General features: G+C 44.5%; 1 protein-coding gene across 1 annotated transcript; it reads right to left on the bottom strand.

The window, feature by feature from the left end:
* On the bottom strand, window positions 1-27,460 carry SBSPON (somatomedin B and thrombospondin type 1 domain containing). Its single transcript, XM_057735665.1, has 5 exons — window positions 27,176-27,460; window positions 16,895-17,089; window positions 7,474-7,564; window positions 5,500-5,676; window positions 1-2,285 (listed from the first exon to the last, which is right to left on the bottom strand). The coding sequence occupies exons 1-5, from the start codon at window positions 27,387-27,389 to the stop codon at window positions 2,168-2,170; spliced, it is 795 nt and encodes a 264-aa protein (XP_057591648.1). The 5' UTR covers window positions 27,390-27,460; the 3' UTR covers window positions 1-2,167.
* Between the last annotated feature and the right edge of the window lie 261 nt (window positions 27,461-27,721).

The following is a 27,721-nucleotide window of genomic DNA, read 5'->3' as shown; positions in this document are numbered from 1 at the left end:
TAAATGTGAACAGAAAGAAAGTTTATTTACTGGTATAAAATTTTAAGTAACACAGAAAATTACCCAAGTATGCCTTCAAAAGTTTTACTATACAAATCTTAGAAATGGTCTTAAAATGTTAATACTGAACTTATAGTTGAAGTTCCTAACCCTGATGAGACTCACACTTTTTACTATTAACTTCTGGAGAATTTAATTTACCACAAAAACAATTCTGACAGTTAAATGAACATATAATCAGAAATATTGCTACTCTCAGCATTAAATATTGGGGACTTTCCCATCCCTATTAAACTTGCTCTTATTATGTCATTATATGATAAGTACCAAGAAATATGTATTTTAGTAAATCACTTGTTAGTAAATAATATTTTATACAAACTGAAACCAAAGGAATTTCATATATAGGCATACCTTGTTTCATTGTGCTTCTCAGATATTGCACTGTTTTTACAAATTGAAGGTTTGTGGCAACACTGCATTAAGTCTATCAGTGCCATTTTTCCAACATCACGTGCTCAGTGTGTCTGCGTCACATTTTGGTAACTCTCACAATATTTCAAACTTTTTCATTATTATATTTGTTAAGGTGATCTGTGATCAGTGAGCTTTGATGTTACTACTTGCTAACGGCTCAGATGATGGTGAGCCTTTTTTTGGCAATAAGATATTTTTTAATTAAGGTATGTTCACTGTTTTTTTTAGACATAATGCTACTGCACACTTAATAGACTTCAGTATAGCATAAGCATAACTTTTATATGCACTGGGAAACCAAAATTTTCTTGTGACTCACTTTATTTTGGTGGTCTGAAGCTGAACCCAAATATCTCCGAGGTTTGCCTGCAGTTTAAATCTGGCGATGCAATTCTCTGAAGAAAATATTTTGAATTTAAAATTTGTTTCAGAAATGAAAAGGGCTTTGCTTCTATAGCACAGTCTTTGGCATCGTCAGTCTCTCCATTAAAGCTGAGTTCTGGATGAGAAGCTGAGATTTGGCTCTGGCTGCAGCCCAGATTCTGCAACAAGGCACTTTGGTTCATTGATTTTCCAATTATAAAATAAGGAGACTAAGTACTTCTCTGTGTGCGGAGAGGGGGTGGGGACATAGTGGGGAGGGATCATAGCATTTGTAATAAATCTATGCCTTTCATAATCTATACCTCTGCCTTCTACTCCAAACAAAACAAAATGTGTGCTGTAGGGGAAAAAAGTAGTAAGTTTATGTCAATTAACTGGACTCCAAAATTATTTTAGTCAACTTCAGGTTTTAAGCCTTGGAAATCATTTCGGATACTAATGATGGTAGAATGTTCATTGTTGAAGCAGTTGTTTCATTCGTTGGTGCCAAAATTTCACTTCATGGAAATTGACACTTACAGGAAATTGTCCTGACCTAGAATGAACATTGATGGATGCTTTTCAATTAACCTAAGAAAATTTCTTCTGTTTCAAAAAAAGTATTTTTAGGGAATTCCCTGGCAGTCCAGTGGTTAGGACTCCCTGCTTTCACTGCAGGCAGCACAGGTTCGATCCCTGGCTGGGGAACTAAGATCCCACGTGCCGAGTGGTGTGGCCAAAAAAAAAAAAAGTATTTTTAGCAGAACTGTTGGTTTTGCATAACAAAATGCTTACTAAATCTCAAAAAACTTATCCTGTGGAAAATTATTTGTGACAATTTGCTTGAAATTATTTCAGAATTTATGGAATAATATATGGGAAGTGTATGTGAGTGTACCTATATCTGTAGACATTCTTTAAAGCACGAAACTTTTAAGAAATTACAGAATAGAAAGAAAGAACACAAGATTCAAAGCGTGGATACCCTTCCATGGCAACTTACCCATCAATGAACCACTAAAATGGAGTAAGTTTAGCACAAACAGACGTACTCTGGCTACTCATGAGGTGACTCCAGGTGACAGGTCGAGGACAGAAAACCACAGGAGACTTTCAGGTGGGTCCTCAACTTAGTAAAAATGAAAATAAAGGCACTCAGTTTCTTGAGAACTGGCCCCCAAATTTCCTTTCTCTACTTCAGAGTGTGGCAATGACATATATTCAGCAACTTTGACCAAAGAGTTTTTAAAGAATTACGAAGCGTTGGACAAAACTTGCTAGTATTTAGCATGTTTACAAACACATTTTGAAATACTTATATCACGATCTATATAAAAATAAAACTGTGAACAGCTGGACAAGAACACTCCTCTACTCGCCGAACTTTTTTCCATGTTCCTTGACACCGAGGATTGCCAATTGCTTGCCAACGGAGGGTCTGGTTTCTGAAATGATATTTTGAAAATGTGAGTTACACTAAAGCAAACCAAAGGAAATTCTACAGAATTTTAAAGCGAGGTTTGTTGTTGTTTTCAAATGATGAATACCTGGAGTTTTGAAATGCATTACAAATTAAAATTAAAAAAAAAATGACAACAAACTGAGTTTCCCTTTTTTGGCTTCTGTCAAAACAAGTTACCAATTAATCCCTATTTGAGGACACTCCCTCTTGAGATTGTAGTTTGACTGCATTCGTGTCTCTCATTTGCTCTGAGTATATGAAATGTTACATAAGGGAAAATGGCTTCCTGTTTTGTACCCATGTAAATCAGATGTGTCTGAGCCAAATGATTCCCTGTAATCCTTTCCAGCTCTTTGATTCCATAATGAAAAATGGGAGCAGTGAAAAGAAAAAAGACAGATTATTGAAATTACTATTTTTAAAGTCACTGGAACTTCAGCCAGGGTTGAAGGCACTTTATGGGTACAAATTAAATTACAATATTCATTTAAAGTCCAAATATGAATGAGGTATTCAGTAAAATATTAAGTCTAAATATTAAGTTTCTATTTCACATGAATTCCTTACCTACTTTACCGTTCATATGTGTACTCTGTACAGAGACTGTTGGACACAGGAGACTAATAAACATAAATTCAAGCTATTAAATATTAACATATACTTTGGGAATAATGATTTTTCTTTCAAATCTGTATTTTTACCAGTTTCATCTGACATATTTAAAGCCATAACCCATGCCCATCACAAATTCGACCCTTCTTTTGGTTATGAATAGTGTTATTAGATTTAACTGGTAGGTAAGTACAGGACTGGAATGGATTTTTAGGGTGATATAATGTTTTCAAGGGTCAGTTCTTTTGGACAGTCTTTAGATTTCTGTAGATTTATACAATATGATGATTTACAAGAAATAAATATTTGGTCATTGAGATGACCAAAATGTATTTCTCATGTATATTTGGTCTTTGTCCAAAATTCCTGGCTGAGGGCTCCCGAATCCCTCGGAATTTCCTAAATTTTGAGAGTGATAAGGGTTTCTTTTGTTATGTGAATGAGGTGCTTTTTTCTTTTTGATAGGTAAGAAGTGGGTTTATTTAGAGAGATACACATTCCATGGTGAGAAGTGGATTGATTAATTGATTTAGGGGCTGATTTTCGGAAGCACCTAAGGTTGGGAGTTTGTTGTCAGGAGAACTAACCAACCACGTGCCACAACTAAGGAGCCCAACTGCTGCAATTAAGGAGCCCACCTGCTGCAACTAAGACCCGGTGCAACCAAATAAATAAATATACATAAAGAAAAAAAAGAAGAACTAACCAAGTGATTAGAGAGTTGGAACTTTCAGTCCCATCCCGCTCCCAGACATCCAGGGAGGGAAGAGGGGCTGGAAGTTGAATCAATCAATGGCCAATGATTTAATCAATGATGCCTACATAATGAGGCCTCCATAAAAGCCAAAAGGACAGGATTCAGAGGGCTTCTAGGTTGGTGAACATGTGGAGATGTGGGGAGAATGACACCCTTCCCATATCCCTTGCCCTGTGCATCTCTCCCATCTGGATGTTCCTGAGTTATATCTTTTTACAGTAAACTGGTCATCTAGTAAGTAAATATATCTCTGAGGTCTGTGAGCTGCTCTAGCAAATTAATCAAACCTGAGGAGCAGGTCATGAGAACTTCTGACTTATAGCCAGGTGGTCTGAAGCACAGGTAACAGGTAAGAGCCTGAGCTTGCGATTGGCATTAGAAGCGGGGTGTGGGCAGGAAGGGTCTTGTAGGACTGAGCCCCTTACCCTATGGAATCTGATGCAATCTCTGGGTAGACAGTGTCAGAATTAAATTAGATTGTTGGATGCCCAGCTGGTGTCCCATGAATTGCTTCGTGTTGTGTGAGGGAAACCCACCCCCGACATTGGAAACTGGGTGCTCAGGACATCAAAAGAGTTTACAACGCCACAAAGCTGGGCCCACCACCGTTATCTGAGTCGTGGGATTTTATGACTACCCCACTGAGCAGTGGTTCTGAAATTTTGCTGTGGGTATGAGTCATCTGGACAGGGCTTAGCAAACTGTGACCCATGGGCCAAATGCAGCCCTCCCCCTTGCATAATCTGTAAGTTAAGAATGATTTTTATATATGACCCAGCAATCCCACTCTTGGGTATATACCCTAGGAAAACGAAGACACTAATTCAAAAAGATACATGCACCCCAATGTTCATAGCAGCATCATTTACAATAGCCAAGACATGGAAGCAACCTAAGTGTCCATCAATAGATGAATGGATAAAGAAGATGTGGTGTATATACACAATGGAATACTACTCAGCCATAAAAAAGGATGGAATAATGCCATTTGCAACAACCTGGATGGACTTGGAGGATATTATGCTAAGTAAAATAAGTCAGAGAAAGACAAATACTGTATGTTATCATGTACATATGAAATCTAAAAAATAAAACAAACTAGTGAATATAACAAAAAAGAAACAGACTCACAGATATAGAGAACAAACTAGTGGTTACCAGTAGGGAGAGGGGCAGGGGGAGGGGCAACTAGGGGTAGGGGATTAAGAGGTACAAACTACAACATATAAAATACATAAGCCACAGGATATATTGCACAGCACAGGGAATATAGCCAATATTTTATAATGACTATAAATGGAGTATAAGCTATAAAAATTGTGAATTACTATGTTGTATACTTGAAACTAACATAATATTGTAAATCAACTATACCACAATTTTTAAAAATAGTAATAAAAAAGATTAATTTTTATGTTTTTAAAGAGCTGAAAGAAAATCAAAACTATTTCATGATACATGAAAACTATGTAAAATGGAAATTGCAGTGCTCATTAATACAGTATTATTAGAATAAAGACAAGCTCATCTGTTTATACAGTGTCTACGTCTGCTTTTGTGCAGGTCTTTGGTAGTCACTTGAGAGCTTGGGTCTGAGCCCCAATATCCAAATTCACCCACAGATCTCTGGTACAGAGCCTTTAAGTCCCAGAGTGTGAACTGGGTCCTGGATGCTGGAATTGCCAGATGGAAGGGTCTCCTCACCGTTTTGACTCCCCAAATCATGCTTTGATCTGCTACATACTGGTCTGCTGTGCAGGACACAGAGAGGACAGATCTCCCCACAGGAGTACCGAGAAAAATTCTCCAACCAGTTTCCCTCCCTTACCCATCAGAGTCCAGGCCATCTCCAGAACAACGAAGGCTCACAGAGTTCATAGCTGGAGGCTGACAATTCACACACACCGTGTAGCCCTCTCGGAGATACTGCATCCATCGGGTCAGGGGGCGGTTTTCCATGGCGCAGTGGTGGGTCAATGACTCTGTCTTGAACTCCATACAGTATCTAGAGCAAAAGAAAAAAAGGAGCAGTTTCACTTGCTGTAATTAGAAGTGGCCTAACGCTGCAGAAAGTCTTAGGAAGCCTGGCACCCCCTGAGGACATATGACAGCCTGGAGAAGTTAGGGTATTGCATGGTCACAGGTCACAGAATGCCTCGTCGAGTTTCTCATTCGCTGAACTGTGACGTATGACTGACAACTGAACCTTTTCACTGTTTTCCGGTCCATGGTTGAATTACCTGGTCAACACGAATCTGCAGAAACTTGTCTCGTATTCTGTCTAGTCTGACCATGGAATTGTGTCTAAAAGCACATTTCAGCAGGAAAATTGCCCTTGATAACTTTGCTGAGATTTTAATGAATTACAGAAATTGAACAAGACCTTGCTTGAACCTGAGAACGTGTGAGCCGCAGGAGGGATTTCCAGGCCAGCGCCTGTGTTTTTCTGCCCCACAAACATTCCCGGGGCCTTCCCTGTACCCTCCGCCAAGCTCACCTGCATGATATGGGTTAATTAGATGAGTTTTGACTTGAAGTCAAGCATCAAAGTTATGCCGGGCATCACAGATAAAAGGACATGGGAAGCTGAGATGTTTTTCGGTAACAGACTAGTGTCACCTTATCCTGAGCTGCGGGAAACTCTCTCTATTATGTGACTAGACTCTGAAGGCCCCGGGGGCCCACCCAGACATGGATGAATATTTTAGAGTCTTGTACTTAAAAGCAACACAATTTTACAATTCTTCAGGGAAACAAAACAATGTGGCATTTTAGGTTCTAACTATGACAAAATGGGCTAGCTTTTTTAAATTCATACAATTTTGAGCTGTAATAAGTTAGATGGAAAGTGTTTGGAGAATCTACTTCAAAGAAGATCTTTAATGACGGTAGGTATCATTTATTAGGTACCTTAAGGTATTAAGGTAGGAAATTCTATGATGCAGCTTCAGTCAATTTCAGACAGCTTAACCCTGACATCTTTACAATGATATTTTCCCATTAAGTTCTCACAGCAACACCAACTGGTAGGAATTAATATTCTCATTTTACAAGAAGGAAAAACTAAGGATCAGTGAGAGGCAGTGTGGGGATTTGAACGTGCAGTGCGTCTGGCGTCTCCATTCTGACAGCAGAAGAGTGGACTTCTAATGAGTTCAGAGGTTCCTCCCAGCCTGAGCCCTGAGCCATTAGGTCTTTTTTTTTTTTAAATAAATAAATTTATTTATTTATTTATTTATTTATTTATTTATGTATTTATTTTATTGGCTGCACTCAGTCTTCATTGCTGCACACGGGCTTCTCTAGTTGATGCGAGTGGGAGTGACTCTTCATTGTGGTGCGCGGGCTCCTCATTGTAGTGGCTTCTCTTGTTGTGGAGCACAGGCTCTAGGCACATGGGCTTCAATAGTTGCGGCACATGGGCTCTAGAGCACAGGCTCAATAGTTGTGGCGCATGGGCTTAGCTGCTCCGCGGCATGTGGGATCTTCCCAGAGCAGGGCTCGAATCCGTGTCCCCTGCAATGGCAGGCAGATTCTTAACCGCTGCCCCACCTAGGAAGTCCCATCTCATTTTCATACAGCATGTTTATTCTTAGGGATCAGACCTCAGAGACAAAGAAATCTTTATAGCTCCACAAAAAACAGGGAAGGGACAAGCACTTCCCAGTTCTGTGATAAAGAGTCATGTTTTACCCAAAGTCAATGAACAAGCAACAGAACAAAACCCATGTCGCAAGTTACTTTCATGGGCTGATTTGATTGACCAACTGGAAAAACATAAGTAAAAAAAATAGCAAGTTACCCGGCATCCTCTGTGTCTGTGGACCATTGTGGGGAGGCCGCTTGTCTTGTTCGCTCCTTGTTGAAAGCAGAAGTAGTTATAAAGGCAGGGACTGGAAAAGGAGAATGACTGTGAACACGTGAAGCCTGAAGTACCCAGAGTGTTGTTTCCCAAACCTGTCTAAAGCCCTCCACCTCTAAGTCTAGAGGTCCGTGGGACACCATGAAGGAGTGAAAGGAGGTGATGTCGGAGTCCCCAGAACCAAATTCCATTAGGCTTTGTGCAGTGCAGTTGGATAGGGAGGGGAACAGTAGGTTTTCGTCGAGCATGCTTGTCTGCTGCAGTGATAACACCATGTGGAAAGGAAAGAGAGGGGCCAGGAAGCACAGCCCAGAGGGAATAATAAAAAGATGCATGGGGTGGGGCGAACCAAAGAAAAAAGTAAGATAATAGAGAAAGGGAGATTTTTATTTTTAATAAAAAGAAGAGAAATGGAAAAGACAAGGGAAAGACAGAAAGAATAAAGTAAAAGGAGAGAGGGAATTTCCCTGGTGGTCCAGTGGTTAGGACTCTGTGCTGTCACTGTGGACGGTGCAGGTTCAATCTCTGGTCAGGGAACTAAGAAAGATCCCGCAAGCTACCCAATGAGGCCAAAAAAAAAAAGAGAGAGAGAGAGAGTGAAGGAAGAAAGGGGAGAGGAAGAAGATAAGAGAGAAAAGGAGGTAGAAGGAAGAAAAAAAAAGACAACTAGAGAGAGGAAATGAGAAAGGGAAAAAGGAGCAGCAGAGGAGGAAAGGGTCAGTGCCCCCAGGTGTTCTGATAACCACAGCCTGGACGCTTCACCACCAACCATACAGCCCAAGGTGTGACCCCCGGGTGCCAGCGAGCACAGCGCTCTCCCTTGGGAAAGAAAGGTTCTAAAGGGTCTCTCCTCTTCCCTCATCCTACTCCTACCCACCCCCACCTCTGACACTCAGGGTGGGAGAAAAGAAAACAGCCAGAAATCCTTCCCTCCCACCTCTGCTCTCTTATTTTGTCTTCCTCCAATTTAACCTGTAAGTCTGGGGTGGCATCTTTTGCTCTGTGGTAGCACCTGGAGATAACCTCTTGATTCCACCCTGCCGTCAGTTCAAGGAAGACAGGGTTTTGCCTTGTTCATCACGATAGCCCTAACACATTTACACACTCAATAAATACGTGTGCAAAAAATAAAAATAAATAAATACACAGGAGAGGAATGAATGTGTCGATGAATGAACGAATGAAGTCACGAAATTGCCAGCAAGCTTCACGGGTCTTACTTCCCTGAGGTCTTCTGTTTCTATATTGAGCCTTGCAGCTGAGGTGGCTCAATCATCCTTCTTACCTTTCATTTCAGAAACTGGACCATCCCAGGAAGGGGAGATACCAGCTGAGGTTGGCTTGTGCGATGCCCAAGTCGTCATCGACAAGAGCACAGTGCCCTGCGGGTACCAGCAGCAAAACAGATGCGTTAAGCCTGCGTGTTCAGGACTTCCCTGGTGATAGTCCAGTGGTTAAGAATCCGCCTTCCAATGCAGGAAAGGCGGGTTGGATCCCTGGCAACTAAGATCCCACATGCGGTGGCGAAACTAAGCCAGAGCGCCGCAACTACTGAGCCCGCGTGCGCACGTTCTAGTGCCCGTGCATCACAACTAGCGAGAAGCCCGAGCGCCGCAACGAAGGATCTCGCGAGCCGCAACTATGACCCCATGCAGCCAAAAAAAAAAAACCCCAAAAAACCAAAAAGCCTTCATGTTCATCTTGCTAAGTTCCCTTCTGCCACAAGATGGCAGCCCTAATTCTTCATTAGATTTTCTGAATGAGGAGAAATTTTTCTATCACATGGGAATATAAGACAAGTGTAGCCACTTGGTCCTAACAGTTGAAGGCATCACCTTTGTGCCACGTGTCTGGGCACCTAATCTCTCCAGTCTGAACATCACCCACAACTAGTGTAAACTCTAGACTCCCAGCCGAGTGGCTCTTCCTTGCTGTGCTAACATGTTTAATTGTTTTCCAAAGAGAACATGTCATTCTTTCTAAATATGACTGTAGCCTTTGAACTTCCAAAATCCACAGATGGAATCAAAAAGGACAAGTGAATGCATGTACATTAGGATCCTTCTCTGTTTCTCTTAGACCTAATTATCAGAAACACAAACAGCAAAAGGGTTTTCATTTTCTCATGTATTGTTTTCATTTCTGTTCTTCTGATGCATTTATAGGCTTATTCACTAAATGAAGAATGCACTTACTGCTAAATCCATGTAGCATTATACCAGTCAAACTATAACATTTTCAGGATGTGTTTCTTTAGCTCAAAACATCTATCTGATCTCTTAATTTGTAATATGTATATTATTACAAAAGTTCACAGGCAATGCACTTAATGTATAGCTAGGGGGTGGTGGTGGAAACTTAGTGAAGAAGTGGAGGGCAAGTGTATGACTATAGTTTCTGACATAAAATCCAAAGAAAAAGTTCTAAGATAATAAAAATAAAAGCTAACCGTGATGCACTTCTAAGTTTCCAGGCATGATGCTAAGCATTTTTTCATGTTAACTCATTTAATTCTCATAACCTCCCTCTGAGATAGATCCTAGTATTTCCCCATTGCACAGATGAGGAAACTGTGGCCCAGAGAGGTTAAGAAATGTGTTCAAGGCTCATGTCTAAATGTGGCAGTGCCAGGCACTTAGTCATTTAGACATTTAGTCTCCAAAACCATCTCCTCATTGCCACGATCGGCTGCCTCTATAACAACGCAGATGACAAAGTTGCACTATTTTAACTTTCAATATTGCAGCATATTACTGATGAATTATTTAAATTCGGCTTTATTTTTCCCATCTTGTCCCTGATCACTGCCCTTAAGGTGAACTGAGATCTTAGAGAGGAAAGGGGAAATGTTAGCCCTGACACTCAGGCGTGGAGGAGGGGTGGGAGGTGTGCCCAGGAGGTGGGGGTGGGCTCACAGCAGGCACAGATTAATGCCTGGAGTGGGATGGCACCTGGTACTTGTGTAGCCTGCTGGTCTACAAAGTTCTGCCACATCATATGTTACGGATCTTCACCAAAGCTTTGTCAACAGGTGTTTTGAGGAGGTTTTCTCATCAGAAGATTGAGGCTCATCGAGGCTAAGTGAAGGGAAAATAAATGTAAATGACCAAGCAGGGGCCCCAATACAGACAATACATTCTTTTTATGAAGACTTACTATCCATGCCCAGTGTCAAGCCTCTGTGGTTACGACCCATCACAGAAGCAAGCCAGTAACCCTGGACCTTGTCTCTTCTGCTTCCTGGCCCCTCCAGCCCGGGCTTGGTTTGGTGGCACTTTCTAATGAGGGGGTGTCCCTCCCCCGGCATGAGTCTAGAGTTAAACAAGCCAGGGGCCAGATCGCCTGTAGGGCTCTGAACCAGCACTACTTTTCAACATTCCCCACAAATTTAATTTTTCATTACTTAAGAGCAGTAAGTAATTTAGAAATTATTTTTGCCTCCAGTCCCCCTTCTGGATCTGTGTGGAAGCACGTAACTGGTGCCCCACGACAAAGGCTCTCGATAAACGCCAGCTCCCCTGCCCCCCTTTCCCTTTCCTGGCAACAATATTCAATGTAATAGAGTCTTTGTGAACAGACTATTTGCCAACTTTTCTGGCATCCCATCAACCTTCTATTGTTTGCTTTTACAACAACTTCCACTTCCAAAAGCATGGCCCCGCACATACTTACTTTGAACATGAAAGTAGATTAAATTTGCTTTGAGAATTTCATAAAACCCTCTGACACAAGCCCTCTGACACAACAGGGTGCCACAAAAGCAGGCTTAGAACCACTAGTCTGCAGATACAGTGTAGAAGAGAACAGAACGAAAATTTGACAAATAACACCAGCCTGGAAGCATACAGTTCATAACGATGCACCGCGACCTCCTCGCAGAAGGAAAACGCCTGTAAGCAATGGTCAGCATGGGCAACAAACGCATTATATGGGTTTTGGGATTTTTTTTTTAATGATAAAAATATAGTCATGATACACATTAAATGAAACAGAAAGGATGCAATGGCTACTTGATCTTTTTTAATGAGAGTGTCTCAGGGGACTTCCCTGGTGGCGTAGTGGTTAAGAATCCACCTGCCGATGCAGGGGACACAGGTTCGATTCCTGGTCCTGCAGAATCCCACATACCGCAGAGCAGCTAAGCCCATGCACCACAACTACTGAGCCTGCATGCCACAACTACTGAAGCCCACAAGCCTAGAGCCGGTGCTCTGCAACAAGAGAAGCCACTGCAGTGAGAAGCCCTTGCACCGCAATGAAGAGTAGCTTGCCACAACTAGAGAAAGCCTGCACACAGCAATGAAGACCCAACGCATCCAAAAATAAATAAATAAATAAATTTATAAAATAAAAAAAAAGTAAAAGTGCCTCAGTGATGGTGTTTCATTCACTGGCCTTGCAGGCCTTTATATTTCTACTTAGTTACCAGATTCTGTAATTGTGATTTTAAAACATAATAATATTGATATATTAATATTCATTAATTTGCAATATTAATATTAATTTGCAATATAATAATAACTAATGATAACACTTAGCAAAACACTATCAAGCGGTGGGGGGAATCCACAGGATTTAGAGCCATGAGATCCAGGTTTAAATTCTGGTCCCTCTACAGATGCTGTCCTCTCATTGAGCTCCAATGTCCTCATGTGTAAACCAAGAATGATGACACTGTCTTACCTCCATGACAGGCAGAATAATGCCCCCCCCAAGATGTCCATGTCCTAATCCCCAGAAGCTGTGAATATGTTATGTTACAAGGCAAAGAGGAATTAAAGTCATTACTCAGTTGACCTTAAACTAAGGACATTATCCTGGATTATCCAGATGGGCTGAGTGTAAGCACAAGGGCCCTTCAAAGAGTTAGAGGAAGATGTTACAACAGAAGAAAGGCACAGAAAGATGCAATGATGCTGGCTGTGAAGATGGAGGAAGCGGGCCATGAGAAAAGGAAGCCTTGGGATGATGGGAAATGCATAGAAACGGATTCTCCCCCCGAGCTGTCAGAAGGGAATTCAGCCTTGCCTACACCTTGGTTTGAGCCCAGTGAGACCTGTCTGACTTCTGACTATAAAACTGTAAGATAATACATTTGTGGTGTTTAAGTCACTAAGTTTGTGGCAACCTGTTACCTCCAGCTTTCTGAAGCATTGACAAAAGGTAATATAACCACACCCTGCGTGTTTTTCTCTAGAATATGTTTTCTTGTGAGTGAATCTCTTCATTTAGTGTCCTTTGCTATTTTGGTAGGCTGAGAATTTCAGTTTATCAAGTCCTGGTTCCATGAGAATTAAAAATATTATTTCAGGTCTTCCTGAAATAATAAAAATCAGAGTAAAAATAAATGAAGTAGAGACTAAAAAGCAGTAGAACATACCAATGAAACACAGGGCTGGTTCTTTAAAAAGAGACCAAATCGACAAAACTTTAGCTAGACTCACCAAGAAAAAAAAGAGAGGACTCCAATAAGTGAAATTAGAAATGAAAAAGGAAAGTGACAACTAATACCACAGAAATATAAAGGATCATAAGACACTGCAGCAAGTCCCCTACATACGACCCTTCAAGTTGTGAACTTTCAAAGATGTGCACATGCATTTCATCAACGTCAGGCGTGAGAGAAGGTGCAGCCTGCCCTCCTTCTCCTGTTGCTGATCATCCTTCAGGCTCTACCATCTCCCGCCTCCTCTCCCTCCTCCAGTCAGTAACTCTTCTTGCCTGCTCACTCCATGCCAGCCTCTGTGTGCCAGCTGTTGTACAGCACTACTGTACTTCTAAGCTATTGTACTGTAAGAGTAAAAATATTTCCTTTATTTTTTGTTTGTTTTTAATGTATTCTTTGTGTGAAAAGTATTATAAACCTATTACAGTACAGTAGTACACAGCCGATTGTGATGGTTGGGTACCTAGGCTAACTTTGTTAGACTTACGAACAACTTGGACTTACGAATGCGCTCTTGGAACAGAACTCGTTCCTATGTAGGGGACTTACTGTATTTCAAATAACTATACATCAACAAATTAGACAAACTAGAAGAAATGAATAAACTAGAAACATACGGACTGAATCACGAAGAAATAGAAAATCTGAATAGACTGATTATAGTGGGGAAATTTTAACAGTAAGAAAAACTCTCCCTAAAAACAAATGGCTTTGTTTTACTAGCAAATTCCACAAAACATTCAAAACTATTTAATGCCTATCCTTCTCAAACTTTTCCAAAAAAAATGAAGAGGAGGAAAACCTTCCAAACTAATTTTATAAAGGCTGCATTACCATGATATCAAAACCAGACAAGGACACTACAAAAAAAGAAAATTACAGGCCAATATCCTCGATGAACACATGTGCAAAAGTTCTCAACAAAATATTAACAAACTGAATCCAACTATATATTAAAAGGATCATACACCACAATCAAGTGGGATATATTTCAAGGATGCAAGGATGGTTTCATTGATTCTGCAAACCAATCAATGTGATAGATCACATTAATAAAATGAAGGATAAAAATCATATGAGCATCTCAATAGATCCAGAAACAGCATGCGACAGAATTCAACATCCATTTATGTTGCTGATGTCCACAAGTTGGGAACAGCAGGAACGTACCTCAACATAATAAAGGCCATATATGACAAACCCACAGCTAACATACTCAATGGTGAAAAGCCGAAAGCTTTTCTTTTAAGAGAGGAGTAAGACAAGGATGCCCACTCTTGCCACTTTTATTCAACATGGTACTGGAAGTCCTAGTCACAGCAATTTGGTAAGAAGAAAAAAGAAATAAAAGGGCATCCTAATCGAAAAGGAAGAAATAAAACTGCCACTATCTGCAAATGTCATGATACTATATAGACAGAACCCTAAAGGCTCCACCAAAAAGCCTGTTTGAACTAATAAAAGAATTCGGTAAAGTTGCAGGATACAAAATCAACACACAGAAAACTGTTTTTAGGAAAAGACTATGAGAAAGAGAAATTAACAAAACAATCCCATTTACAATTGCATCGAAAAGAATAAAATGCCTAGGAATAAATTTAACCAAGGAGGTGAAAGACCTGTACTCTGAAAACTATAAGACCTTGATGAAAGAAACGGAAGAAAATACAAATAAGCGGAAGGATACGCATTTTCATGCTTCCTGTTCCCTTTTCTGTAACCTGCATCGTCCTGCTATGAAGAGATCCAGGGCTGGGAAGAAGGGGTCTGGGCGTCCTGTTGCCACACTGAAGAGTTGGATGTGCGCAGGAACACAGTCTAGCAACCAATCCCTGTAACTGAGCGGTGCAGTCGCTTTTTCTGATAGATCTGCTATAGGCTTTGACAGCTATCCAAGAAATCGATAATGTCCCAGAGCAACTTCCTCCATGAGCTTTTCTGTAGTGTTTCTGCAGAGTGCCTGAGCTGCATGTGATCTTATTCTATGACCGTTTCTATGAGCCCTAAATTGTTTCCCTGCGAGCTGAACTCCACTTAACTCGAAGGGCCTCTGCCCAGGGCCCTGCCACTCCCCACTCCACTCCCCCAGAGATCTTTGCAAATGGCAGATCTGATCACATTGGCAACTGCAGAAAACACCCCAGTGGTTTTCCACGGCTCTTAAGAGAAAGACCAGAATCCTAAACAGAGACCCCGAGGCCCCGCATCCACTGGGGTGTCAGCCCTGATGCCTCCCTCTCTGCCTCCCATACACTGGCCTTCCTTGGGCTTCTCAGATGGGCCTTGTGCCTCCTCTGTGTTATATAAATCAGCCAAAGACCGACCCTAGGTTGTTCATTTCCTCACAGCAGGCTGAGACCTGTTAATGTCAAAACCTACTGGCACCAAACTCAAAATTTTATACATCCAATTTGTTTTAAAAATAGCCAAACAAGCAGATTTTTCACCCTTTAGGTCCTGCCTGTTTTGCATACCATGTGAAATTGCACCCAACATCTGCCAGCCATTGATAAGGTAAAGCCTTCTGGTTATAAGACCCCAAGTCACCATGACACCTGCCCTTTGAAGCCCTCTCACCCAGAGACCCCAAACCACGCTGCTTAACTGGCATCACCTAGACACATAAGCCCCTGGCAGGTTCCTCTCTTCCCCCTCTGGGTGGTGGCCACCACATCATAGCCTCTGGACGTCCCCTCTCAGGCAACCCTGTAAGGTTTTGTGTGTTACTGCCTCTCGCAGTCATGTGTTTTTCCTAGATCAGTCCTGAAATCTTTCAAACCCCCTACACTCTACACCAGACTGTTTGGTTCCCACGCTGGTTTCTCTGCCTGGATAGCTCTGCATTTCTCAGCCTCATCGCCACATCCTCAGGGAAGTCCCCGCTGCGGATCACCTCCTTTGCCAAGGCCAGGGGGAATCTGCCTACGAAACACTCACGGCTCCATACACCTCCCCCTTGTTCAGTACCCGTTGCACCCAAACTGCAGCTGTGATTTTCTGGGATTAGTTTCCGAGGATTACTTGCTTATCATCTCCTCCTCCCACTAGACTGTGATCTACCTGACAGCAGGCTCCACGTCAACGCTTCTCCCCGCTGTAACTGGCTCTCAGCCCAGTGCCTGGCATCAAGTAGACTCTCAATAAACATTTGTGTGTGGAAGGAAAAAAGGAACAAAATGGTTTCGCAAGGGTCACGTTGATGTGGAATTTTCCAGGTTCCTATGAAAAATGTGATCTTTGCTACCCTGCGAAATCAGTGTTTTGCTCTAACAAACTCAATTGGCTTAACACACCTGTCTTGGCCTTTTTATTTCTTTGTGAGTTTCCTATGGCTCCTGGTCTCCTTGGCCGCTCCATAACCAGAACGACCTTCCCAAATCATAAATCTGATCACATCAGTCCCAATCCAATCCACTTGAGTTGAAAGGCAGGTGTTTTAATCATTTTATCATCCTTTAGGAATTTCTAATTCTTCTATTTTCACATATATGCAAGCATTTGTGATTCAACAGGAATGACCTTGAAAGGTGAAACAGAGTTATCCTTACTGGACACATCTTACCCTGAGTGGAATATTCTCATCCTACCTAAAGTCCTCTGTGGTCAGCTTGACTGAGTTGGCTAAAAACCACAGTGCATGTCCTTTACACCCCAGCGCGTGCACCACGGGAAAGGGCCATGGTCGGGTTATAACTGGGAAGGGGTGGGAGGAGGTGTGGGGAGGATAATTACACAGCTGATGGATAATTCCTTTATAAGCATTTCCTGAGCTTCCTATCTCCTCTGGGCAGACTGGCCCATCCCACTCCCTGCTGCGCGTGGAACTTTCCCCGCCCAGCACTTGGCCTCTTATGGGATGAAGGGATGGAAAGTCACCAAAGACCCCAAGGACAGCAATCAAGGAAAGCGCAGTACCGAAGGCGTGCCCGCAGTCCTGGCCCTGGGGCGTTGCGTACTCCAGGCAGCCGGCTCTCTCCTCCAGGGCTGGGCAGGGCTCGCCGCCGTTGCGGGGCTCTTGCTGCACCGCGCGCCTCCGCAGGCGCGCCGTGGGCTTGCACTGGTCCGCACAACCGCTCCAGGGGCTCCACTCCCCCACGATGCACGGGAGAGCTGAAAAACAGCAGGACGGGACGCACACCTGAGCAAACCCAGCGCCTGCCAGGCCACCCCTGCCAATGCACACAGTCAAGTTCAGCCTGTGTACACTGCGTCTGGACCCGGCCCTGGATCAGGAGGAACCCACAAAGTTGACATTGATGCCACCCGCCCTGATGGTGAACTGATACATGGGTATCTCTTCGAAGCAGGCGGATATTCCAGGATCATGAAGGTGGGTCTGAGCCAGGAAACACCCGAGTAAAAGACACTGATGCCTTCGGAATGCTTCCTTTTACTCCCCAGACTTAGATCAGATCTTTGCTCGTTTTCCTTTGATTGCAACCTTATCCTCCTCTGCCCGGAACATTTTTATGGTAACAGTAATACACATTCATTGTAGAAAACATAAAGGAAAAAAACATTATGAAAAAGAAAAGGTATTTCTCTCACCAATCACTTCTCCCGCCATCCCATCACTTAGCCAGGTTAATTCCTATCAGCAAATGTGCCTCTGTAAGACATGACTTAGGGCCACACCAAGGACCCCTATCCAGTAGGTTTCTCCTACGTGCTCTGTTCTCATCCTTCATTGCTCAGAGACTCATACACTATAAGAGACAAAGTTTAGAGACCAGCAACCAGGGCCCACAGAGGGTAAGAATACCCATGGTCAGGCATAAAGGGAGAGACGGGACAAGAACTGGGCTCTCAATTCTGTAACCATGACTGTAAAATCAATGTGGTTGATTTTACAGTCACTTAAACCCTAATGAGCCTTTTAAAAGGACTGTAATGAGTTTTTAAATTGAATTACTTAAGGACTTGAAATTGGATAAAAAAAAAAAAAGGACAAAGGATATAAGAAGAGGTACTGTGAATGGGATGCCAAAACTCTTTCTTTCCCACAAAATGTGACCCACTTTTCCCAATTACCCTTATACTTTCAAGTTTCCAGGGTCTGACCAAGAAAACACCCAAACTTCTTTGAAATCTGATTGGACTTCTGATGGTCTATATACTTGAAACCTCATTTTGCTTCCAAGCACACTCTAGTTTAGGGTTCATGTGGTTTGGAAGCTATATCATTTGGTAGCACATAACTACCCCTGACAAGAAAAGGGTCACATACAACATAAAGCTCCATCAGTAATTCAAAAATTCCAAACTGCTTTAAAACATGCTTTTATATCTAAAAACTCACAGGTATCACATGTCAACTACCTAAGGAAGCAAAGAATGAGTCACACGAGAGCTGGTTCCCAATATCTGCCATGCACACATCCTTTGGAAAATCAATAACAGTTCACGTCCTGCTCGTCATCTCGTTGACCTTCCCTTTTTATTTTCACAGTCCCTGATTTAATTGGCCCTAGAACCAGAAGGCATTTAAAGCGGCTGCCAAGTTAGGAGCTAGTTGGGGATACCTCCTGTCCTTAATTCCTTTAATAAATCTCTCTCTTCTCCAAATCTTTTCATCCCTGAGCCCAGCTAGTCCTGCCCTGATATGTTGGATTCGAACTACACTTAATAATACTTACAAAACAAATAAAAACACTTTTTTCAAAGATTAACATTTGGACATCAGTATAAAATAAAACTTTGCAGGAATTCCCTGGTGGTCCAGTAGTTAGGACTCCATGCTTCCATTGCAGGGGGGCACAGGTTCGATCTCTGGTCAGGGAACTAAGATCCTGCAAGCCATGCAGTGTGGCCAAAAAATAAATTAAAAAAAAAAAGTTATAGCCTAAATAGGGAGCACTTAAAAAAAATACAACTTTGCCATGGCTTTAACTCAGAGCTTGGTAATATGGCCTTGGGTTACACCCTATCCATACGGTAAAAGTTGACATGGGGGGAATGAATTTACCCTCCCAGTATTTCTTTAATACTTATGTCTCATGTCTCATAAATGTTTATTCATTTTATTTGGTTTGACCCATAGGTAAAGTCCTCAAATCACAGAATCATTGAATCAGTTGTTGTTCCTATTGGTTAAGGTTTGTCCTTGGCAAACTACTATGTCCTGTCTTTCCAATCCATGACTTTAATAGCCTTATAAAGAGAATCAGAAAGCTCTGAACAAGAACATCTCAGAGGCTTTATTGTCAAAGCGAAAAAGAGTTCACATAGAGTTTCATCAGGTGAAAGGTGTTCCACAAAATATTTTGAGTTGGAAGAGGAGTTTGCAGTATTTATTCCTATTCTGCACAAAAAAATTCTATTCGTAATTAGCTTGTGAACTTTTGATTATTTGGATTGCAGTTTGTCACGGATCACAAGTGATCTTTGGTCATAGAGGTTGGGAGAAGTACAGAAACTCCTGACAGATTTATTACCACAAGTCATATTTCTCAGCTGCATGACACAGATTTCCTTTTGAACTCTTCCATTAGTGTTCTTGTTCCCGTCCCACTAAAGCTTACCTAACTCACATCTATATACAGCATATCAAAATATTCTTTCTCCAAATCTGACTTTCTCATCCACCACGTTTCACTGGCTATCCCTGGGGGCCGGTAGACTGTTACCTAGTGAGCGGAATGATCTCCTGACTCCAAGCCTGCCCCAGCTTCCCTGGGTCTTGATAGTTTGAATTTGATGACATCAATTCACCCCTTTTAGGGGAAAGAAGCCCAGATTTAATGGGTTCCTAGAAGCATGGCAAGCTTTTTTCTTCTTTTTTGTTTCAACTCAACGTAATATTCAGGTTGCATTTCCCCAAAAGCAGACCCTGAGACACGGATCTGAATGCAAGCAATTTATTTGGGAGGTGATCCCAGGAAATATAAAAAGGGAATGGGGAACAGAGATGGAGAAGCAGACACAGAAGAGAACAGAGGTAGAAAGTAGATGCCTAACCTTCTACTTCGGGTTCAGTGGGCGCTTCTGGCTCTGTGCTCGCTGGGCAGTGAGATAGTGGATAGATCCAGAGCGCAAAGCATCATCAAGCCCTTCCCGATGTACCAGCTAGTACCCCTTCCTCTGGAGCTTTCTGGTTGGCAGACGTCCTCACCATGGCAACCAGAATGGCCAAGAGCAGAAAGAAAGTTACACAGTTCAGTAACGTATCTGCACACAAGAGTAGGGTACATTTTCCCATGTCCTAACAGGGATGTCCAGTCATATCCAAGTACAATTACTCTAGAAGATGTACCACTAATCATTTTATTTTTTAATGGCTTTTTAACCTCCTTCCGTGGCTTTGCCATCGAATTTGGAATAAAATCCAAACCCCTTGCATGGCCCACAGAGTCCTGGGTGTCCTGCCTGGGCCTCCCCCTCACTCCCTCACTCCCCCTCACTCCCACCCAGGGCTACCCCCCCAGTGTCACCTCTGCCCCAGGCTCCACCCATCTGGCCTCTTCACCCCTCTGTCACACCCACCCACGCTCTTTCACACTCTGGGACCTTTGTCTGCGTGTTCCCTCTGCTGGAATGTTCCTCCCACACGGGGCATGGCTGGGTTCAGCTCATCTTTGAGGTCTCAGCTGAATTATTTCTTTTTCAGGGAGTTCTTCCCTGGCCAGCTTATCTAATTACACATACCCACCCACATACCCACCCACCCACATACACCACAAAATTATTTCCTCTCAGAGTGCAGTGTTTCTTGCCTTCTAGCATCTCCATAATTCAAATTACATATTTATTTTATTTATTGTTGAGTTTTTTATTTCATGCCTAGCACTTGACACATGGCAGGCGCTCAATAAATATTTGTTGAATGAATGAGTGAACGAATGAAATGGCATTGGGCAAGTTCCTCTTTTTTTTTTTGCCATTTAAAAAAAATCTTTATTAGAGTATAGTTGCTTCCTCCTCCTTTCTAAATTAAACTCTACATAGAAACAGACTCTGGCCTGCTCACATCATAAGTAAGAAGCCAAAGTACTGACAGAGGCTCCAGCATGGGAAGAAAAGCCAGTAGAAGGACAGAAGCAAAGTCAGAAACTCCCAGAATCATACACAGAAGAAATTCCTAACCTGGGCCAGAGCTGTCTGGGCTCTTCTGGCGACAGTGGCCCCAAAGGATGTCCACTGGAAGGGGCACTGCTTTCTGTGCCTTAAGGTCAGGTACAGCTCAACCGTAAGTCCTTCTTAATCCATTTATATCTCCTGCCAGTACCACATCTTGAAAGTGACAAGCTCTTTTAATATTAATATCTGTGGCATGAAATGGTATTTCCTTTTATTTGAGCCCAATGTCCCTCACTCATGAATTCAGAATATGGTGGAAAAAATCCATGTTTATCTGTGCCAGTCATGGACCTACTGTTTCAGTAGACCCCCTGCCCTGCAGCTTTTGGACCCATTTTTCTATAGACACTTCCCCTCTCAGAATTACCACTGGACTTTCTCCAGGCCCGTTCACAGCCCGGTGAGTTGTGGCAACCAGGACTAGACACACTATTCTCAGTCTGTAGGTACCAAAGGGTAATTAAAAAAAAGTTTTTTTCCTAACGCCTTTCTGTATCTGATGCCAAATACACACACACACACACACACACACACACACACACACATGGCAGCAAATTGAGCTGAAAGCCAGGTTCCTTCATTTCCTAAGTATAGTCTGGATTATTTCTTCCTAATGTAAGGCCTTGTTTATCTTCATGTAGCCTCTCTTGGTTAATCGCAGACACTCAAGCCTTCCTCTGTAATCTGGCCCTGCCTGCCTGGCTCTTTGCCACCTCAAAGTTGAAGGCCACCCATGATCAAGCGCTTTCTCCCTCACATTGTTAAGTTCTAATCAGTTCTAGTCCTTATCATTTCTAAGGAAATGTTCTTTTCACACTTTACCTGCAGCAGTACCACTGATGTGTAGCTTCTGCTTCTCAACTATCTGTGGAGGAAAAATAGAACAGTCTCTTTATCCACACACACACACACACACACACACAATCTCAGGGTGACACAATTTTAACTGTATGTCACCTGCCTTTCTCCCCTTATGTATGTGCACTCCTTTCCCAGGAAACTTGTCACAACCTCTCTGAAAGATGTGACCATAAATATTGACCAAGTGCCTATGGACCCCCTCAAAAAGCACCAATAAAATGATCAATACTTGTTTCCTTTTGCAGAAACCATGTTATCTGGCCCCCGATACTTGTTTTTTCTTTTGAGACATTAACTGGACAAGTTTATGAAATGCTAACACGATAGTGAAATGAACAGTCACCTTAGAAAAAACAGAATTTTAGACACCATGCAAGGCTGGGGGAAAAAGGGAATAAAAATAAAAAAGATAATGATGCCTTTTCTGGGTACCAAGTTTCCAGGTGAGTTCTTTTCTTCTTTTGTGCATTTCTACACTTTCTGCAGCAAACATATATTTTATGATCAGGAAGGAAATTTTCTTTTTCTTTTTTCCTTTTTGCCATGCCAGGCGGCTTACAGGATCTTAGTTCCCCAACCAGGGACTGAACCACACCCTCAGCAGTGAAAGCGCAGGGTCCTAACCACTGGACCGCCAGGGAAGTCCCGGAAAATGTTATTTTTAAAAAGGACAGGTGGCTGTGCCTCAGATGGCAATACTCTCTGAAGCCACAGGTAACATCCTCTGGGTGGAACCAGCAGTCATATGCTTTTAGGCACTTGTTTGTAAACAACACTGCGATAGCTCTAAGGGGATTGCAAAGAGAAGCGGGACACATTCTTTTGCCCTTGAGGGGCACACAGTTGATGGAGAGAGAAGACTCACTCACTGTACCAGTGTTTATCTGGAGACTACCCTGCGAAGTCCACAGCTTCTCACGAGGGCTCATTTCTCCGAGGCAGTGAAAACATAATGTTTAAACGTGTGGGCTCTAGACCCAGAGTTCCTGGGTTCAAATCTCACTTCGTCACTTACTAGCTGTGTGATTCTGGACAAACTGCTTGACCTTTCTGCGGTCTGGTTACCTCATCTGTAAAACGAGGCCAAAATGAAGAATACTTGGGTGGATTGCGAGACCGAAGTAAACTGAGAGCCGTGAGGTGCCTGGGAGAGCAGGGCCTGGCGCACAGTAAATGCTGGGTAAGCGCAGACGATCTTCCCCTCCTGGGCTGCACACCCAGGGCTGCAGCCAGATTGTGTCAAATTCTGGCGCCAGGCCCTGCTCGTTATTTCTGCAGAGACAAAGGCAGGGGAGGCCACACACTGTCTCTTGGGCCACTGTGGCTCCAGTAAAGCCTCGGCTTTCTAAATCATTGTGGACCATGCCATCCTTTCTGGGGGGTGTTTGGGAGCCCATTATTTTCCAGCATGGTGCCCCTTCTCCCTCTAGACAGGATGTCAGCAGAGTGTGGCCAGTTGGTTTCCTAGATTCTCCATAAATCTAGGAGAAGAGACTGGCCCATAGAGGCAACTCAATTTTTGTCCTGCTCCACTTGGGTTAATGATTCCTCAGTCCTTAAGTTGCTCACCCAAGATCCAATGCAACCTACTGCTTCCATGGTCTTAGAATGCAGACTCCAGGCATCCAGCTGCTGAGCTAGAGACTACGTGTTATGACCCTGATAAACAAACCTTCCAGGAAGTTCTTTCAGGACAGGGTAACTCAGATCTGTCCCCTCCTCAGCCTCTCTCCATCCCTGATAAAGCTCAGCCAGTGGAGAATTTTCTATCCTTTTTCCTTTGGAGGGGGATGACTATGGAGATACATTATTGGTGTTGAAACCCATGCCATCGACATAATGAGATTTTTCTGAGATGATTAATTTCAGAACTGACTTTTTTGGGCAGTTTAGTAATTTTTCAGATTCAACTTTGTTTTTACTGAGTAAAAAAATAACTTTGTATTTAGGGAAAAAAAAGTTCCAGTGTGTCATCTCTTAGCCATACCAAAAAATAATGTATTTATCAAGATGAAAAAATGAGAAGGGCTAGAAGTCAGGCCTGCTTAGTTCCACTGACACAGTTACATTTTTCATTCACATTTAATGTCCTTTCAGTCAAAACTGCTTTGGGCAGCAACAACAGTTAACAATAGGTAATAAGGAAGTGTGGGGACTTCCCTGGTGGTCAAGTGGTAAAGAATCCACCTTCCAGTGCAGGGGATGTGGGTTCGATCCCTGGTCAAGGAACTAAGATCCCACATGCTGTGGGGCAACAAAGCCTGTGTGCCACAACTACTGAGCTCCTGTGCCTCAACTAGAGAGCCGGCATGGTGCAAGCGCAGGGCCTGCGTGCTCTGGAACCTGTGCACCACAGCTATAGAGCCCACGCACCCTGGAACCTGCGTGCCACAACTAGAGAGCCCGCAACAAACGATTCCGCATGCCTCAATGAGAGATCCCGTGTGCCGCAACTAAGACCCGACGCAGCCAAAAATAAATAAATAATAAATAAAATATTTTTTAAAAAGTGTGATTCTAACAGGCAGAATGGTTCTGTGTACATAGCGTAACTGGGGGCTCTGCGTTGCTGCATCTTGATGTATCTGGGAGTAAATCATTGCTGTGAGTTGGCACAAACAGATGGGACTGATGGCAACGTGAAAGCAGGCAGCGTGGGTTCTGATCTCACTCTGCTGCCCACCGGTGGTAACACTATGACGGGAAAGCCTCCTGGAAGCCCCAGCTCCTGCAGCTGGGAAACGCTAAGACAGGCCCACTTTACTTTCTCCCAGATCCCTGAGTCAGCACAGTCGTGATGCTGGTCCAGGGCTGAGGGGACAGAGCATCTCAGCTCCGTCCTGCCCCTCACTCTCGCCCACAGCTCTGTGGCCCCAGCAGGCTCAGGCTCTCCAAGTGGCCATCTTCCAATTGTCTCTATTTTCTTGCTGCCTTCCCACGAAACTCCAGGCGCAGAGAATCCACCAACGGGGAGCTTTTTCCATCCCAAGTCTGTTTCTGCCTAGGCCTGCGAGAGCCTCTGTTAACTCCCTGGGGAAGGGCATTTAAGGCTCCTGCAAATGCTCCTTTAAAAATCCTATCAGGCACCATTTCCTTTTCTGGCTTGGGTTTCTTTGTTCCCAGCTCACAGCCCTTCCTAGCCACAAAGGGCCTGGGGTTTCTTTCTGAGTTCCCCAGGAGATGGTAAGGTCTTCTCTCTTCTGCTAGTCCTTCCCCAGTAAATCCTCACTCCAAAGAGACAGGCTCTTTGTTTTAATATATCTACCTCCTGGACTGAAAATGAGGGTTTTATTTTTGACCAAATAGAGACTTGGAGAATCTGCAACTCCTCAAAGTGCTGTCAAGGATCATGAAAAAGCCAGTTTTCCTCCTGACACTGGCCTGTCCAGCTGCGTTCACTGTCTGTCCTGTTCCCCAAGTGAGCCCCAGGGCCTAGCCTAGTGCTGGCACAAAAGGCTGACGCCCACAGGTAACACTGAACAGCCACGTGATGCTACCCTCCTAGAACTCCCCTCCCCCTTCTAGGGGTTTCTCGCTCATTCTCCGGGACTAGGCTTGCCCGTTACTTCCTCTGGGAAGTCTTCCTTGAATTCCTCTGGTCTTCTGAGCTTCTCCTCTCTGGCCTCCCGCATCCATTGCTTTGGTACTGAGCACGTTGCAGATGGCTTTGTGTGTGTGTTTCCCTGCTCGGCTCTGAACTTTCAAGCGGCAGAGATTGTGTCATCGTTTTTGCATCACTGTGTTTACCACGGACCGGGGCCCATTACCTGAACTGCAGGAAATCTGTACTTACCTTTAAAACGTAGGCAGATCCCTTGAGAGAAAAGGTTCGTGAGAGGGGCTGCGGAGGTGGAAAGGCTTGCGTGACCCAGGAAACTGAGGCAAACAGGAGTTTAGGGAGGATTCTGCAAGGAGGGGGCTGGGCACACCTGGCCCAAGGGTATTGCATTTCCTAAGTAACTGACTCTTCACCTCACTTGAATAGTAGAGTACCCTGGCCTTGGAGCAGAAGAGGGAAAGAAGCTCATCAAAAAGATCAATATCCTCAGGTAAATTATTAGCTTTCAATCAAGATTTTAAAAAAACAATGTTTTTCAACTGTGTTCTTTCAGCAGCAGGCTTGGGTGACCGTCCTGCCGAGGACTGGTGGCCTCTCTCGGTAGAAAAGAGGCAGAGGGACTGCTAGTCTCCACCAGGCATCCAGTTCCCCAGGGAATGACACAGCCCTGCAGGACACCAGGAAGATGCCGGGGATGCCACGTGGCCAGGATCCTTGCGGTCAAACCCTAACGCAGGTGTGGCTTTTCAGGTGAAGTGATTACTACTTTTATGTCCAGAGCTGGCTTCTCACAGGTACGCCTTATACTTCAGGACTATACTCAACCATGTCTTCCTTTACCTTTTAATTTAATTAAATCAGCATGTACTCAGCCTATACCAGGGGCTGTTACACTGTGGTAGATTTAAAGAGGAAAAAGATTGACCCTAAAGGAAAACCGGCAAGATTAAAACACACTAGGAACCCTGACATAAAAATCCTTACCATGCTATATGGATAAAATTGAATTCCACGAATATATGGAATACTTCCTAGGAGGAAAGGGCTGTGCTGCACGCGGGAGTGCAGATGAGGACACCTGTGGTCCTCCAGGAACTTGTTCTCCAGAAGAAAGGATGCTCTCAGAGCAAGGCCTTGGCGCCAAGCGGGATAATTACACGTCGGCCCCTCATCACCCCTCAACGGGGTTCAGAGACGGAACGCGGTGGAACCCGGCCCAGGGGCGTGTCCCTGGAACCTGTCAGCGCCATCTCTCCGGCCGGGAGGTGGCCCTACCAAGCGGCAGCTCCCGCGCGGAGGGATTCACTCAGCAGAGATGACCTGCGCCCTTCCAGAACACAGGGCTCCAGCCCCTTCCGCCCAGGCTCTGGTGGGCAGGGGTGCTTTGGCGCCAATGTCTAGATGGAGAGGACAGGGAGATCCCTAGATGGAGGAGGCTGGGGGACCCTAGGATGGAGAGTTTGGGGTGCACCTGTCGGGGGGTGCGGGGGCTGGAGGTCCCTAGGACGAAAAGAGTTGGGTGTACCTGGATGGAAGGGGCTGGAGAACCCTAGCATGGAGGGAGCTGGGTGGACCTGGATGGAGGGGGCTGGGATGTGCGGGGATAGACGGGCGCAGGACGCTTGGCTCCCTGGTGTGGGACCTGTGCCGCTCGGCTGCGGGCGAACGGCCGGCTGCCCACCCTCGGGCCCGCCACCCACCTGGGCACGCCCTGTCGTAGTCGAAACAGCAATCCCCGGTGAGGCGGCAGGCTTGGTCGCAGAAGCACGTCCCGTAGACCCTGTCCTGCCTCCAGCCGCGGACGAAGCAGGCGGGGTCCCGACCCGGGCAGCAGCGCCCCTCGTCGGCGCAGCGGGCCAGGGCCCCGGGCCACAGGCGCGCCAGCGCGCACAGCGCCATCCACAGGGTCCTCATGGCGCGCGCTCCGCACACCTTCGGGGCAAGTGCTGGGCTCCCCGGAGAGCGCCGGCCCCGGAGCAGCCCGGCCCGGCCCTGCCCCGCGCCCGCCCCCGCCCTCCCCGCCGCCCCTCCCCAGCCCTGGCGGCGCGCCTGTCGGGAGCCGGGCGGGGACCGCGGCTGCCGGGCCGGGGCGGGGAGGGCGCCTCCGCCCAGGGCGCCGGCGATCGACGCTCGGGGCCGCGGCCCCACCGCGCTGCGCCCCCGCCTCAACCCGCAGGGACCGCGCGGAGGCAGCGGAAGAGCAGGTGCTCTGGAGTCCTCGCGGCCCAGCGAGCGGCCCGGCCGCC

This window comes from Hippopotamus amphibius, chromosome 5, assembly GCF_030028045.1.
Source record: "Hippopotamus amphibius kiboko isolate mHipAmp2 chromosome 5, mHipAmp2.hap2, whole genome shotgun sequence".
Lineage (NCBI taxonomy): Eukaryota > Metazoa > Chordata > Mammalia > Artiodactyla > Hippopotamidae > Hippopotamus > Hippopotamus amphibius.
The sequence above is the reverse complement of the archived record's forward strand: the minus strand, read 5'-3'. Positions and strand labels throughout refer to the sequence as shown.